The 16,757-nt window shown below is 38.9% G+C and overlaps 3 protein-coding genes and 1 pseudogene across 4 annotated transcripts; 3 read left to right on the top strand and 1 right to left on the bottom strand.

Moving 5' to 3' along the window:
* The first annotated feature begins 365 nt into the window (after positions 1–365).
* Positions 366–1,999, top strand: LOC120166228 (annotated as a pseudogene).
* On the bottom strand, positions 1,882–9,344 carry LOC120210528 (3-hexulose-6-phosphate isomerase). 2 transcript variants are annotated; one of them, XM_039209267.1, is made up of 2 exons: positions 8,698–9,344; positions 1,882–1,974 (listed from the first exon to the last, which is right to left on the bottom strand). In XM_039209267.1, the coding sequence occupies exon 1, from the start codon at positions 9,321–9,323 to the stop codon at positions 8,712–8,714; it is 612 nt and encodes a 203-aa protein (XP_039065198.1). In that variant the 5' UTR covers positions 9,324–9,344; the 3' UTR covers positions 1,882–1,974; positions 8,698–8,711. The 2 variants fall into 2 exon arrangements, with proteins under 2 accessions (XP_039065198.1, XP_039065261.1); XM_039209330.1 differs by lacking the exon at positions 1,882–1,974 and adding an exon at positions 6,532–6,661 and having other exon boundaries at positions 8,700–9,344.
* On the top strand, positions 5,341–8,829 carry LOC120210437 (berberine bridge enzyme-like 18). Its single transcript, XM_039209188.1, has 2 exons — positions 5,341–6,661; positions 8,696–8,829. Exons 1-2 carry the CDS (start codon positions 5,369–5,371, stop codon positions 8,741–8,743), a joined length of 1,341 nt encoding a protein of 446 aa, XP_039065119.1. The 5' UTR covers positions 5,341–5,368; the 3' UTR covers positions 8,744–8,829.
* Positions 9,345–10,812: 1,468 nt separating the features above from the next.
* Positions 10,813–12,198, top strand: LOC120165245 (F-box protein SKIP23-like). The gene has a single exon (XM_039175056.1). It carries the CDS (start codon positions 10,813–10,815, stop codon positions 12,196–12,198), a length of 1,386 nt encoding a protein of 461 aa, XP_039030987.1.
* Positions 12,199–16,757: the final 4,559 nt, after the last annotated feature.

Below are 16,757 nucleotides of genomic sequence, written 5' to 3'. Positions count from 1 at the left end.
AATTACCATCAACCATAATCAACAAAGTAGATAACGACATTGTCGAAATGACATCCAAATAGAGACCCTTCAATCCAATCGAAGCAACAGCACCTAACTTGATTTTTGTAGGGTCTTTAATCCGCAACTCTCTTTTTGTGGTGATTGAAAGATAGAGACAGATGCTACAATCCTTCACCGAGGTCACGTTAAGTGGACGACATTCTTCAAGTTCACTTGAAAAGAATTGGTTCAATATTTGTGGTGTGGAATGCGGCTAAGTTAGGTGGACTCAATTATGACAATGAGGATGTTTCATGACAACAAAATCGAGCGAATAGATAAATTCAGCAACGAAATTAATTTCCGACATCGTTGCTGACACAATGTCTCCGTTTCTTCTTGTAATTCTCTTCTCCCTGTCATATAAAAGTAGTACTTCAGCTCAGCCTGCTGAGCAATTTCTTCATGCCTGTCCCTTGGTGTTGAGTTCTTCAATCGTTTACACTCAATACAGTCCTTTCTACTTCTCTGTTTTGAAGTCATCTGCTCGGAATTTCAGGTTAACAACACCATCTACTCCCATGCCATTGGCCATTGTTACACCACTGCACACATCCCACCTCCAAGCAACAGTCTATTGTTGCAGGAAACATGGACTGTAACTCAGAGCTCGAAGTGGGGGTCATGATTTTGAGGGTCTTTCTTATTCTACTACAGCTTATAATGCCCCCTTCGTCGTGATCGACTTGGTGAATATTCTATCTTTTCGGGTTAATGTGGGAAAAAATACAGCATGGGTTGAATCTGGTGCGACCATTGGTGAATTGTACGATGAATTGCTCAGAGAAGTAGAACTCTTGCATTTCCGGCTGGTATCGGTCTCACTGTCGGTCTCGGTGGACATTTGAGTGGAGTAGGCTATGGAATATTGTTTCGGTCTTGCTGCAGATAATGTAATCGACGCTCGTTTAATCGATGTTGAAGGGAGAATTCTTGATAGAAAATCGATGGGAGAAGATTTGTTTTGGGCCATCCGAGGAGGTGGTGGGGGTAACTTTGGGATCGTCCTTGCTTGGAAACTTCGATTAGTCCCGGTTCCAGCTAATCTTACTGTTTTTACGGTCACGAAACGTTAGACCAAAAGGCGATCCAACTTGTTCATCAATGGCAGTCTATTGGGAACAAGTTTCGCAGAGAAATGCACACGACCATTGCCATATCAAGGGCGATCAAGTCAAGTGAAGTTGAGAAGATGATGATTCAAGCAAGTTTCATATCCATATTTCTCGGTAGCACTGATGAGCTTGTTTCATTGATGGAAGAGAAATTCCCAGAACTTGGAATCGTGAAAGAAGATTGTTTCGAAATGAGTTGGGTCGAATCAAATCTCTACGCCACCTACTCAAACTCAGCGACGTTACTGAATAAGACTGGCAAGTCAGCTCTCTCAAACTCGTTCTTCAAAGCAAAATCGGATTTCGTAAAACAACCGATTCCAGAAGCGGCGCTCGAAGGATTGTGGCCCAAGTTTTACGAGGAAGAATCAGAATCTGCAGTTATGATATTGGTGGCTTATGGTGGAATAATGGATGGGATTCTTGAGACGGAATCTCCATATCCTCATCCTCACAGAGGTGGCATCCTCTACAGTATCTTATATGTGGTGGATTGGTAGGAAGATAAGGATATAAACTCGGAAAGGTACATGAGGTGGATGAGCGGAGTTTACGATTACATGACTCCATATGTTTCGAAATCTCCAGGAGAAGCATATGTTAATTACAGAGATCTCGACATTGGGGCTGATGGAATTAAAAGCGATGATGACCGGTACAGGAGAGCCTGCATTTGGGGTTCCAAATATTTCAAGAACAATTTCAACAGATTGGTGCATATAAAGACGGAAATGGATCCTGATAACTTTTTTAGGCATGAACAAAGCATCCCTCCGCTTTCACGTTTGTTGAAGAAAGTAGCAAACTGGAGCAACCATGGAAGCTTGCAAGATCAGATATGACCAGCCTTCTCTGAAATTAGTTCCATCCTAATTTCCTGAATAAAGCACGTATCCACTTTATTTCTTCTAACCATGTCCCTATGTTACAATATGAGAATGAAGGAGATAGATCACAACAGAGAAGAATGGAGAAAGAGAGAGAGCATTTTCAGAGGTTTATTGAATTAACCGTAACATCTCCAATAGAGATCGGTCACCTTATATACTAGAGAACAGTAATATTAGTTTAGAGAGTGGAAACTAACAATCATCTTAACCAGTCCTAACTAACCATAACCGCAAGACTAAGAGCTTAGTACAACAGTGAACCACCCTAATTAACTTCTACTTCTTAAGCTCTTGACTAAAAACATTCTCCTTGCATTCTTTAGCTTCTAAATCCTGCTTCCTTGCTTTTGTTTGCTGAGAAGAACAAAATAGTGACCAAACAAACAATATTCATGTTGACATAGGTAAAACAAAAAGTTTGTCGCGATGACGATAAAAAAACAACGCTGATAACGGCTTAGTCATTACATTCGTTGTTTGTTCATAGGCTGGAACCTCATTCACCCGCAGCGTTCCAGCTATCACTTTCTCACGAACAAAGTAGAGATCTAGTTCTACATGCTTGAATTTTGACTGCATAACAGGGTTTGCCGAAACAGCAACGGTACTTGAATTATCACACCAGAGTGTGGGTTTTCCATCCAGAACAATGTGTAATTCACTGAGTAGAGACTGAAGCCATATAATTTTAGTTGTCGCACACGCCACACTGTGATATTCGGCTTCAGCAGTCGATCTAGACACAACTTGCTGTTTCTTCGAACCCCATGAGATGGAATTTCCTCCAAAATAAATACAAAAACCTGTAGTAGACCGTCGATCAACCAGATCAGAATCCCAATCAGCATCAGCAAAACTGGTTATCGCTAGTCGTGAAGAACCAGAAAACTTCAAGCCATAGTGAAGTGTTCCTTGGAGATACCGCAGAATTCTTTTAACAGCTTCAGAATCCCAATCAGCATCAGCAAAACTGGTTATCGCTAGTCGTGAAGAACCAGAAAACTTCAAGCCATAGTGAAGTGTTCCTTGGAGATACCGCAGAATTCTTTTAACAGCTTGAAAATGTACATCGAATGGGGATTGCATAAATCGACAGACCCGATTCACAGCAAACGCTATATCAGGCCGTGTAATTACTATATGCTGTAATGCTCCGACATTGCTCGTATAATCTGCCACATTCATAATTGTACTTTCATCTTGAATCGACAATTTACAGTTACTTACCATCAGCGGTGGTAGACTTCTAGCACTCTCAAACTCAGTTTTTTCTCAATAATTCTCCAATGTATTTGCTTCGATTCAAGAACAATTCATCTTCAGTGTAGCACACTTTAATACTAAGAAAATAGTTTAGAAGACCAAAACCCTTAAGTGAAAAAACTTTATCCATATCAGAGATTACTAAAACTTTATCAAGATTAGAGATTACTTTTTGAATTTCAGCATCGTTATCACCGGTAAGTATTATATCATCGACGTACACAAGAAGATATAACACACCTTAAGCCGTTTTTCAGAAAAATAAAGAAGCATAAGATTTTAACGGCTTAAAACCTTCCGAAACCAAAGAATCTCTCAACTTCTCAAACCATGCTCGAGGTACCTGCATTAAGCCATAAATGACCTTGTTTAGTTTACAAACTAAACTTTTATTACCTTGTTCGAACCTCGGAGGCTGAAGCATGTATACTTCCTCTGTCAAATCCCCGTTTGGAAAAGCATTATTAATATCAATCTGTCGTAACTTTCATCCTCTCGTACTCGGATATTCCAAGACGACACCCAAGTCCTTGGAAATTAATTTGTTTATATTATACTCATAGAGTCTTAACTGAATTAGTGAAGTTCTTATTACAATATAAAAATAAATAAAAAAATCCATCAAGTATTACTAAACTTTAAATAATATATTATTAAATTTTCAATTCCTTCAATTATGATACTAAATTTTGATTTTAATTTCAATTATATCACTTGACCGCTAAATTGTAACGGTACAATGGCATGCGTGAATTTTTTAGTTGCTATGATGATGTGGACAAAACGATTTCATTTTAACCATTGAATATTTTCGGTCATCGCTGGCAACCAATTGCCGCCTGTCATCAGTCACCATACTTGACAAGATCGATATAAAAGATGTTCACATTCACCCCTCTTTCTTCTAATTGAGTTTGTTTTCCATAAAATCCACTCAAAATCGACGAAAATCGATCTAAAGATTCGATGTGCTAATCCTCTAATCTCCTTCAATGGTCGTTTGATGAGACTAATCTTGAGGTATGTTGTTCATCTTCTCGAGATAATGCTTCTCACTGTTCAAAATTTTAAACAAACACCTCAAACACTTCAAATCTGATAAAGCCCTCAAACCCCTAAAAATGATGGTTTTTATTATTATTTAATTTTATCAATTTTGGGTGGATTTTGTGGAGAACCAATCCTAGGAGAAGAAAGATGAGTAAAATACGAACATTTTGATATCAATCTTGTCGAGAAGGGAGACCAGTAATAAGCGGTGATTTAATGTCAGCAACGGCGAAAAAGGTACAGTGCCTAAAAGTGAAATATTTAAAAGTTTAATGCAAAATCGCTATACCCCTAAAGGTTAATGTAGAAAATAATATCATTTTACATTCCTTAATGAATAAACACGAACAAGAAATTCCATTCGTTTAGTTGTTTGTGTTCATTCGTTTGTTCGGCTATAATTAAACGAACGAACATGAATATAGTTTCGTTCGTGTTTCAATTCGCTTACCTACCTACCTACCGTCTAAAATTCAATAATATCTTAAATAGTTTATCATTTTAAAAAATATATATTAAACGTGTATTAGGTTGGAACGTATATTAACCTACTTAAAAAGAATATTGTTTATTAGTAAACCTCGTAAATTGGCTTTAGTAATTCTTAACTTTGTATATTGTCCAATAAAGACAGGTGAAACAGTGGATTAGTACTAATAATTTTCCTAACAAAGGCAACTTGTTTTGCATGTTCTAATATTTTTCCAATATTCTTCTACCTACTTGATATAAAAATTTAGTATACATGCTTCTAAACCGAAATCATCAAGATTAGGTACTCAGCAATTATCCATCGGACCATCACCAACTCCATACATCATTCTCAATATTTTAATTCTCACATGTGCTGTTGATTGAGGTTTTGTCAAATCTAGACTTGCACGTTTAAGGTACTTTTTTTTTTATTTCATTCAAAATAAAGATTTAGTACCTCCTCGGATGTAGCTTTATAAATGATTTCTATGCACACAGAAATGAAATTAGTTTTCTCACTTTGTTACTCGTAAAATGTTTCAATTTCTTCTAGCTATTCTCTTCTCCTTGTCATGGAAAATTACTACCTCAGCTCTTCCTGCTGAGGACTATCTCCATTGCCTTTCCCTTCGTTTTGAGAACTCTTCTTCCATCGTTTACACACAGCACAATTCTTCCTACTACTCTGTTTTGAAATCATCTGCTCAAAATTTCAGGTTCACGACACCGTCAACTCCTACACCTTTGGCCATTATAACACCACTGCATGCGTCCCACATCCAAGCTGCAGTTTATTGTTGCAGAAAACTTGGTCTGCAAGTCAGAACTCGAAGTGGGGGTCATGACTACGAGGGTCTTTCTTATATGACGGCTTATAAGGTTCCGTTTGTGGTGATTGATTTGATGAATCTTCGATCGGTTCATGTTAACGTTGATGAAGCTACAGCATGGGTTGAATCTGGTGCAACTATTGGTGAATTGTACTATGAGATTTTTCAGAAAAGTAGAACTCTTGCCTTTCCGGCTGGTATCGGCTACACAGTCGGTCTTGGTGGACATTTGAGTGGAGGTGGCTATGGTTCGTTGCATCGAACATATGGTCTTGCCGCAGATAATGTACTCGACGCTCGTTTGATTGATGTTAAAGGAAGAGTTCTTGATCGAAAATCTATGGGAGAGGATTTGTTTTGGGCCATTCGAGGAGGTGGTGGGGGAAGTTTTGGGATCGTCCTTGCTTGGAAACTGAAATTAGTCCCAGTTCCAGCTAATGTTACTGCTTGTAGAGTCACCAAAACGTTAGAGCAAAACGCGACCAAACTTGTCCATCGGTGGCAATATATTGCGCACAAACTCCCCGTAGATATGCACACCGGCATTACCATATCAAGGGCAAATTCAGGTGAATATGAGAAGATGACGCTCCGAGCAACTTTCAGTTTCGTATTTCTTGGAAGCATCGATGAGCTGCTTCCATTGATGGAAGATAAATTCCCTGAACTCGGATTAGGGAACGGAGATTGCTTCGAAATGACTTGGGCTGAATCTAATCTCTATCTTGTACGACTCCCAATCGGTGTACCATTGGAAACTTTACTTAATAGGAGTTCAGAAACAGTTCTTTCGAAATTGTTCTTCAAAGCAAAATCCGACTTCGTAAAACAGCCTATTCCTGCAACTGTGCTTAAAGGATTGTGGGCCAAGTTCTATGAGGAAGAAGCCAAAACAGCAATAATCACATTTGTGGCATACGGTGGGAAAATGGATGAGATTTCTGAGACTGAAACTCCATTTCCTCACAGAGCTGGTAACCTATACGGCATCATGTACGTGGTGAATTGGAAGGAAGAAGAAGATATAAACTCTGAAAAGTTCATGGGTTGGATGAGGAGAGTTTACGATTACATGACACCATATGTTTCGAAATCTCCACGAGAAGCTTATGTAAATTACAGAGATCTTGAGATCGGGACTAATGAAATTAACGACCACAAAGGAAGCTATGCACAAGCCAGGATTTGGGGTCTGAAATATTTTAAGAACAATTTCAACAGGTTAGTGCATGTAAAGACAACAGTTGATCCAGAAAATTTCTTCAAGCATGAACAAAGCATCCCTCCACTTTCACATCTGTTGAAGAAAGGAGCAAACTGGAGCAGCCTTAATAACCATGGAGACTTGTAAGATCAGATATAGTTTCTTTGACAAGTTTTCTATTGATGAATTATGAGTTATTGTGATAGTTTATCATAGTTTTGGGCAAGTTTCTTTATCTAATTCGATAATCGGCTAACCGATGTCAGGTATTGTTTTACCAAAGAAATAAAATGGAATAAGTCTAATAAATAATACCAATGAGCTACTGTGTTTACTATAGTAGTTTCAGTCAATTCATGCGCTCTCCAACTTGAGGGGCAGTACATAGAATTCTTAAATGCTAGAAGGGGACACCTGTTACAGGATTGCTATTTAAAGATCATGGCCATCTATGGATTGTCGGGTATAATGATGCTGAATGGGGTGGTTTGGAATTGCGCAGAAACTTAATTTAGAGATAAAAACAAACTCTAGGAATATGATAGTTGTTGTGGTTTGAGAAATTAGTCAGACCTAAAGGCTTTAAACTCTCCACCGATGAGGCTTTACTGCAACAACAAAGCTTCTATCAGCATAGCTCATACCCTGGTTCAAAATGATAGGACAAAGCGCATTGAAGTAGACCAGCACTTCATCAAATAAAAGCTAGAAGGAGGACGAATACATTTTCCATATATGTTATAAAGATTTTAGATAAATATTCAATTATTAAACCAAACTTGAAGAATATGAGAGATTTTAGGACTGTCATTGTGTTTTTAATGCTTTCTTTAGCGAAGAATCAGTTGTAACGTTGATCATATACATGGCTGTACAAATCTCCAGTTTGTAAAATATTGAGGATTCATTTTTCTTTCTCTTAATATTCAAACATGGCATCAAAGCAAGCAGTACCCTATCTGTTAGCCTCTTTGTGATAGGTTTGTTATGGTTCTGATGCAAAATTTAAGCCACATGATAGATTCATTATGCCTACATCTAAAGTTCATGTCAATTATAAAACCTTCATAAATATCCAAAGCACATGCACTCCTTAAGATCCCAATCTAATTCCTCAACAGAAGCCTCGTAAAGTTTCTTGGGGGGGGGGGGGCTGAGACATTTTTTTTTTAAATGTTCATGATCAAGAGTTCAAGGCAGCTGTTTGAGCTATGTTGCAAACTTCAGTACCCATATCTGACACTCTTGCACAATACATGGATATGACCTTCTAAGTACTTTCCTAATATATGAAAAACAATGATATTGAACATATATACAGTTCTCACACTCGAGTCCAAGTGACATAGGTTTTTCAGCATCGAATCCTATTCAGAGTATTCATGGATGAATCAGGAATTGATGTCTGAGAGAAGACTTCTAAGGTATTTTTTAGGACGGCCAGAAACCTTAGATATCATACATGATCATCCAAAATACAGAGTTCCATCACCATAGATACGCATTCTAAAGAAAAAACATGTTACCTTAATAAATTTCATGACAACTAAGTTGGATAGACTCCACAACCATTCATGAAAGCCAGTTGCAAAATCCTAATTGTTTAAACTTTCAGACTACACAATGTATGCTAAATTCAAGTACTAGCTTACATGATTATATATACCTTCAATTGATTTTTAAGTTCTGCAGAAAGTTGCTAACAGCCAGGGACCTGTACTACAAATTACAAAACCAACAACAGCTAGAACATCGTGGGACTTAAGAAGAACTAAAGCTACCATCTAACAGCCAATATGTATAGAGTAATTTTTGCAGATACAGAAACTACCAGGCATTTTTGTCACTCAAGATTGGTGTGGCGAGCTCGAATAGCCTCAGGGCTCTCTCCCAAAGCCTCGCCCAATTTATACACCACCATCTCAAACAACACAAACAATCCTCCCTCGTAAACACTCCCCATAGGCAGCAAAGTTCTAGATTTCTCCTTACCACCGCCATCTTCCTCGTCGTCAGCCATTGTCTGTGCTGCCACATACGCCACCACATCGGCATACTTCACACTGGATCCCGTTTCAGGCTGGGCAGTCAACAGCAAGACTCTACCACGGTGAGATTTTGCCACCGAGCAAATTGCGTCGACGGTGGAGAATCCACCAGGGCCGGCCGAGGCTATGAGAAGGTCCTTGGAGGTAATCGGAGGAGTGGTCATGTCGAAGACGAAGTGAGCAGAAAGGCCCAGATGAGCCAAGCGCATACAGAGGGCTTTCAGCATTAGACCTTCTCGGCCTACTCCGTAGAGAAAGACGCGGCCGTTTTGGGAGGCTATGGAGGTCAACTCTGCTACCATTAGGTCCAAGGCTGGTGGATCGGTAGTGGGTTTGGAGAAGATGGAGGCTATATGGCTGCAAATTTGTGAGGCTAGGCCTGCCATTGAAGCGCTACCAGTGTCCATGGTAAAAGAAAGTGAACAAGTGAACAAGTGAACAAGTGAACAAGTGAACAAGTGAACAAATATGTGTTGTGGATAAGAGTACAATGCTTAAGAGACAACAAATTTTTAAAAAGTCAATTTTTTCGCTTTATTTATATGATCAAATTATTCGATTTTCACGGGTTTTGATTCAATTTAATGTTATAAAATTTAATTTTAAAAAGAATAAAATTAGATCGAGTTTAGAGTAAAAATCTTCGATCTAAGATAATACTTTATAATTTTTCTTTTTATATTTATAAATAATTACTATAATATTTTTTATATTTTTCTTGAATTGTCTTTCTATTTTATGGAAAGATGAAAAAAATGTCGTATCGAATCAAGATCTTATCTTAAAATTAATTGGAATTTGAATAACGGTAACCACTTGATTTGAAAATTTTAATTTTTTTTACTAGAGTTGATGCTAAAAATCTCGACTTGACTCGATTTTTTTTAAATTTAAATAGAGTTATAAAATAGAACTCGAATAACTTAAAATTTTTAGTAATCAGTGAATTGATTTACAAGTTCGATTCGAGTCCCTCAACTTTGCATGTTATATCACATATGAAAAAATATGAAGAAAGATATATGTATATCGTATATGGTTATAGAAAATTGTTTAAAATCAAATAATATCATAATATTATAAATATTTACAATCAAATTTAAACAGACATTCGATCGACTCAAATTTTATAAACTCAACTCGAGTCGAAAAAAGTTCAAATAAAGTTTGAGGCATAGAATAAGATCTGTCAACTCAATTAACTCAAAATATTTTGACTCGATTCGATCAAATATCTATCCCTAGGTTTGAAATGTATAATTTTTTTCTAAACTTAAAATGAATTGAATAAAAAGCAAAGAAATATATTATTAGGTTCAAAATCAGGACTTGATGCAACTATTTACTAAAAAAGAAAATATTCAAATCAAAATCAAGTTATCAAAAATTCGATCCAATCTAACATTAATCATCTTTATCCATTTTTTAAAATTTTAAATATAAAATTTTAAAGTTCATGTTAAGTGTGAACGAACATAAACTAAATAATAATAATAATAATATAAAAACTTTATTACAAATCATATAAATAAAATAGTTAATTAAAAATATAAAACTCAATCCTTTCAAAATAGCATTTTAAAAAAATAAAACTAAAGTACGATTATAGTAACAAAAAATTTAAATAAAATCTTTCGTAGATATTAGCAGTAATTTTGATTTCTAGATAATCCTAATCCTCATATCCTTAAAAGTGATATAATTAATACATAATTTATTAAAAAATATATTAAATTAAAAAACCTTTAATTCTATATTTATTGTTCAATCAGATATTTAATAATTAAAACAACGTAAAAAGATTGGGGTTTCTTAGATAACAAGTAACTTGTTTTTCAAGTTTCAAACTTTTTATATAATAGGGTTTTCCTATTTTCATGATTGTTCTCTCTCACAATGAAAGAATCACCAGCTAAAAGAGACGACATGAAAGTACAACAAATTAAGAGAAGCCCAATGAAAAGAAGAAGAACACTTGATTCATCGCCGTTACCATCAAGCGTCTTTGACCAAGTTCCCACCGATGTATTGCGCTCTATCATCAAGAAGTTGAGTTTCATAGATGTGGTTCAAGCCAAAGCTGTGTGTTCTTCATGGAACTTAGTTGGAGAAGAGTTGGTTTCCAGGATGCCATGGCTTATGCTTCCATCTAAGGAAGAAGTTGAAGAAGGAGATGATGCTGATGCCAGAAACAACGGCTACAATGGGTTTTTGAATCTCGGTGAGAATCGAGTATATAACTTGAAAACGACGCCAAAGGAGTTTAGGGAAAGTTGCTGCATCGGTTCATCACACGGATGGCTGGTTTTCTTGGAACAGAAGGCTATCCCGTTTCTATTCAATCCTTTCAGGCAAGTTAAAATACAACTCCCTCCAGTTGATCGTCTTCTAGGTTTGAAAAGGATGGAAAGAAAGATGAATGGCGAATATGAGCTTGATTATTTCGAGGATTATAAGAAGAGTTGCAGGTTTTGGTTCAAGTGGTGTGGGAAACAAGAAGTACGAGCACGTTTTATTCAGAAAGCAATCCTGACAGGAAAACCAGATTCCAACAACGGAAACTATGGTCTTGTTCTGTTGTGCAATAGCGGTGAAGAGATTGCATATTACGAAAGTGCCGGAGACAATTCCTGGACTGTTATCGATGTTAGCCATGCACCTTACCAAGACATAATCTGCCATGAAAACAATCTCTTTGCATTGGGTGACAAGAACAGTGTTGAAGTATGGGACTTGCAACAAGGCAGAGCCGGTATCACCAAAAAGTCCGATATCGTTCTTCCCATTCCTGACAAGTTACTTGCGAAAGAAGATTCCGTAAAAGGTCTTTGCAGCAGCAGGTTTTACTTGGTGGAATCGTGTGGGGATCTTCTGCTCGTAGTGAGGTTCATCGGGGATTATGTGGATAGGGTGTATGGGACATTGCAACGTGAGTGGGATTGTTACAATGATTACTGTACAATTTCGTTCCATGTTTACAAGTTGGATTGCAATGGAAGAAAATGGGTGGAGGTTGAATCCTTAGGCGATCATGCTCTGTTCTTAGGAGGAAATCAATCCGTTTCGGTCTCGACTGACTCTTTTTCCAACTGCGAGAAGAATTCAATTTACTTCACCGATGATAACTGGGAGCGGATGGAAGATGATTTGTTATACGGTGGACATGATATGGGCATATATAACTTGAAAGACCAAAGTTTTAAGTCAATCTATGAGTTCTCTTCAGCCGGTATTCAGCCACCACCTTGTTGGATCCTCCCACCCGCCCTGCTAGAACCCTAGCAAGCTTGGCTGCAACTTTTTTTCTCCCCATAAAGTATTAATTTTCTTTGTAGTGAAACCAACAGTTTACTGTTAATCATATATGTTAGGTATGGCTCATAAATATACCAGTAAAGAGGACATGAGATGGAGTGGAGTGAGCGAAGCGAACATCAACTGTCCTTACAAAGAAAGTCTCGTTGTGGGGTTACGAATTATGTGGGTTGGGGGTGCGGGAGCGCAGCCCTCGCGGTACGGTACAGGGTTAATTTTGTAATTATGTACCAGGGTTTTCTATTATAAATAGAGATGTAACCTAGACCTAAAATATCATTTTTGAATAAAAACTTCTAGCGCCGCCTAGGCACCGAGGACGTAAGCACATTGCCGAACCTCGTAAAATTCTCGTGTTCTTTTGTTTTCTTTACCCGTTTTCGTCAACAATTGGTATCAGATGTCAGGAGCAAAATTCGAAGTCGCGAAATTCGATGGTCAGGGTAACTTCGGATTATGGCAAACGAGGGTGAAGGATCTATTGGCGCAGCAAGGGATCTTGAAGGCTTTGCGACCTACAAAGCCGGCGTCGATGGATGAGGAAGATTGGGAAGAATTGCAGCAGCGAGCGGTAGGAACCATACGATTATGCTTGGCGGACGAGGTCATGTATCACGTCATGCATCTATCGTCTCCAGACGAAATTTGGAGGAAGTTGGAAAGTCAGTTTATGTCCAAATCCTTAACGACAAAACTGTATCTGAAGCAGCGGCTGTATGGGCTGAAGATGCAGGACGATCACGATTTGGCGCAACACGTGAATGTATTCAATCAAATCGTTTCTGATCTGGCTCGGCTTGATGTGAAAATTGAGGATGAAGACAGAGCGATGATTCTGTTGTGTTCGTTGCCTCCCTCTTACGAACACATGGTGACTACTCTTACATATGGGAAAGAGACTATCAATGTTGAGGAGATTACTGCAGCCTTGTTGGCTCACAACCAGCGGAAGCAGAATGCAGGGGAAAGCTCTCAAGCCGATAGCTTATATGTCAAGGGCAATCGAGATCGTGGACGGAAGCCAGAGAAGGCAGGGTCCGGGAAGCGGAATTCCAGATCCAAATCCAGGGATAAGAAGACGATTCACTGTTACAAGTGCAAGGAGGCGGGACATATGAAGCGAGACTGTCCGAAGTTGAAAAAGCAGACTGATGAGAAGCGTGATGGCTCATCCAAGTCTGTGAACGTGGTCGAGGATGATAATTCTGATTGCAGTGAGGGTGATATGCTTTCTATTTCAACGACACAATTGACGGATGCTTGGATTCTTGATTCTGGATGTTCTTATCACATCACGCCAAATAGGGAATGGTTTTCGACATACAGGCCGGTTAATTCTGGTTCGGTTTATTTGGGTGATGATCGATGTTGCAATATTGTTGGTATTGGTGATGTCAGAATTAAGATGCACGATGGCTCCGTTCGAACGTTGAGTGGTGTTCGACATATCCCAGACTTGAAGAAGAATTTGATTTCCTTGGGCACTTTGCACAAGAATGGTTTTATCCCTAAGGCTGACGAGGATAGGGAAACCATTCGGATTGTTAAAGGAGAATTGACTGTGATGAAAGGCAAGATGACTGCAGGGAATATCTACAGATTGTTAGGGAGTACCGTTGCAGGTGGAGTTCACTCTGTTGAGTCCTGTGATGATACGACAAAATTGTGGCATATGCGCCTTGCTCATCTTAGTGAACGTGGTATGGCAGAATTACACAAGAGAAACTTGTTGCATGGTGTCAAAAGCTGTAAGCTCGACTTTTGCAAGTATTGTGTTCTTGGTAAACAGACTAAAGTCCGTTTCAAGACTGCGAAGCACACAACTCAAGGGATTCTTGATTATGTGCATTCTGATGTATGGGGGCCTTCCACGACATCGTCTTTGGGTGGATCTAGGTACTATGTTACTTTTATTGATGATTTTTCACGGAAAGTTTGGGTGTATTTTTTGAAACAGAAATCTGAAGTTTTTGAGAAGTTCAAGCTGTGGAAAGCTGAGGTAGAAAACCAAACAGGACGAAAAATCAAGTGTTTGCGGTCTGACAATGGTACGGAGTACACAGATTCACAGTTCCTACAATTCTGTAAGGAACATGGGATTCAGAGGCATTTTACAGTGCGCAAGACACCACAACAGAATGGTGTTGCGGAACGAATGAACAGGTCGTTGAATGAAAGAGTCAGATGTTTGCGGTTGAATGCGGGGCTTCCCAAACACTTCTGGGCTGAGGCTGTTAACATGGCGTGTTACCTTATCAACAGATCGCCAAGGGCATCGCTGGCTGGGAAAGTTGCAGAAGAGGTATGGACTGGTCATGATGTTAGTTTTGATAACTTACGGATTTTTGGTTGTCCTGCTTATGTGCATGTACCTGCTGATGAGATATCCAAACTTGATGCAAAATCGAAGGAGTGCATTTTTCTGGGTTACAAGAAAGGTGTCAAAGGATTCAAGTTCTGGGATCCAGTTGCGAAGAAAGTTGTGATTAGTAGAGATGTCGTTTTTGATAAACAATCCATGTTGCAGCAGAAGCAAGACACGACAGTGGTGGATTTCGAGCAGTTTCCAGTTGAGAAACCAGAAACTTCTCAACCGACTTCTGGTGGTTCCACTACGGATGATTTGCAGGATTATAGTCTCGCCAGAGACAGGGTGAGACGGACGAATATAAAGCCTCCGAACAGATTGGGTTTTGAAGACTTGGTATCTTTTGCACTTATTGTTAGCAGTGATGATCCGGTTACTTTTCATGATGCCGTTACTAGTCAGGAAAACGACAAGTGGATGGCAGCCATGGTTGAGGAGATGGAGTCTTTGAATCACAATCGCACATGGGAGTTAGTTCCCCTTCCTGAGGGTAAGAAGCCGATTGGTTGCAAATGGGTGTATAAGAAGAAACCAGTAGTAACAGAAAAAGAGGGGGAGAAATTCAAGGCTCGTTTGGTAGCGAAGGGTTTTTCACAGCAGAAAGGAGTTGATTATGATGAAATCTTTTCTCCTGTGGTCAGGCACACTTCAATCCGAGCAGTACTTGCATTGGTGGCTAGTTGGGATTTGCATTTAGAGCAGATGGATGTTAAAACTGCTTTTTTGCATGGTGATTTAGAGGAGCAGATCTACATGCGGCAACCTGAAGGTTTCACTCAACCTGGAAACGAGCATTTAGTTTGCAGATTGAAGAAATCTTTGTACGGGTTGAAACAGTCTCCGAGACAGTGGTATAAACGGTTTGACTCCTATATGATCAAGATTGGCTACAACCGATGTGAGTATGATTGTTGTGTCTATGTTAAGAGCCTTGATGATGGTTCTTTTATTTTTCTATTACTGTATGTTGATGATATGTTGATTGCTGCGAAGAACATGGATGATGTTATCGGTTTGAAAACTTTATTGAGTCAGGAATTTGATATGAAAGATTTAGGTGCTGCAAAGAAAATTCTTGGAATGGAAATTTGCAGGGACAGAGACTCAAGGAAACTGCGGCTATCTCAACGGGGTTATGTTGAGAAAATGCTAGAAAGGTTTGCGATGAGCAGCGCAAAACCAGTTAGCACTCCATTGGCGAATCACTTTAAGCTCTCATCAGAACAGTGCCCCAAGACAGATAAGGAAGCTGAAGATATGGCAAAGGTTCCATATTCTAATGCTGTTGGCTGCTTGATGTATGCGATGGTATGTACTCGTCCTAATTTAGCTCATGTTGTTAGTCAAGTTTGTAAGTACATGTCTAAACCTGGTAAGCAACATTGGGAAGCAGTCAAGTGGATCTTTCGGTACTTAAAGGGTACTGTGGGACATGGAATTGTTTTTGGGAGTCAGCGGGATAATCCTTTGGTTGTAGGATATGTGGATTCAGACTATGCAGGTGACTTGGATAATAGAAGATCTACGACAGGGTATGTCTTTACTCTTGGTGGAGGGCCTATTTGTTGGAAGTCTACTGTTCAATCTATTGTGGCTCTATCTACAACTGAAGCTGAGTACATGGCAGCGGCTGAAGCTGCAAAAGAAGCTTTATGGCTTACTGGTTTAGTGAAGGAGTTGGGTGTTCAACAAGGTGGAGTTCAGTTGCTTTGTGATAATCAAAGTGCTATTCACTTGGCTAAGAATCAGGTGTATCGTGCTAGAACTAAACATATTGATGTAAGGTTCCACAAGATCAGAGAGTTGGTTGCATCTGGAGAGGTTTTGTTTCAGAAGGTACATACTGATGAAAATGCCGCTGATATGTTCACTAAGCCAGTTACGACAGACAAGTTCAAGCATTGCTTGGACTTGTTGAATGTTTCGAGTTGTTAAAGAATCAAGGTAACCCAACCCACATTGAATTTTCCAAGAGGCAGGATATTCGCCAAGGTGGAGATTTGTTAGGTATGGCTCATAAATATACCAGTAAAGATGACAGGAGATGGAGCGGAGTGAGCGAAGCGAACATCAACTGTCCTTACAAAGAAAGTCTCGTTGTGGGGTTACGAATTATGTGGGTTGGGGGTGCAGGGGCGCAGCCCTCGCGGTACGGTAC

This window comes from Hibiscus syriacus, unplaced genomic scaffold, assembly GCF_006381635.1.
Source record: "Hibiscus syriacus cultivar Baekdansim isolate YM2019G1 unplaced genomic scaffold, ASM638163v2 tig00000002_pilon, whole genome shotgun sequence".
Classification (NCBI taxonomy): Eukaryota; Viridiplantae; Streptophyta; class Magnoliopsida; order Malvales; family Malvaceae; genus Hibiscus; species Hibiscus syriacus.
This window is presented reverse-complemented; position numbering and strand designations above follow the sequence as displayed.

What these genes read in the sequence shown, in the direction of transcription:
- LOC120210437 (XM_039209188.1), top strand. Translation starts at nt 5,369, where the DNA reads ATGTTTCAATTTCTTCTAGCTATTCTCTTCTCCTTGTCATGGAAAATT. An exon ending in ACCTATACGGCATCATGTAC is followed by an intron (nt 6,662 to 8,695) that starts GTGGTGAATTGG and finishes CAGATACAGAAA; the next exon opens with CTACCAGGCATTTTTGTCAC.
- LOC120165245 (XM_039175056.1), top strand. Translation starts at nt 10,813, where the DNA reads ATGAAAGAATCACCAGCTAAAAGAGACGACATGAAAGTACAACAAATT.
- LOC120210528 (XM_039209267.1), bottom strand. Translation starts at nt 9,323, where the DNA reads ATGGACACTGGTAGCGCTTCAATGGCAGGCCTAGCCTCACAAATTTGC.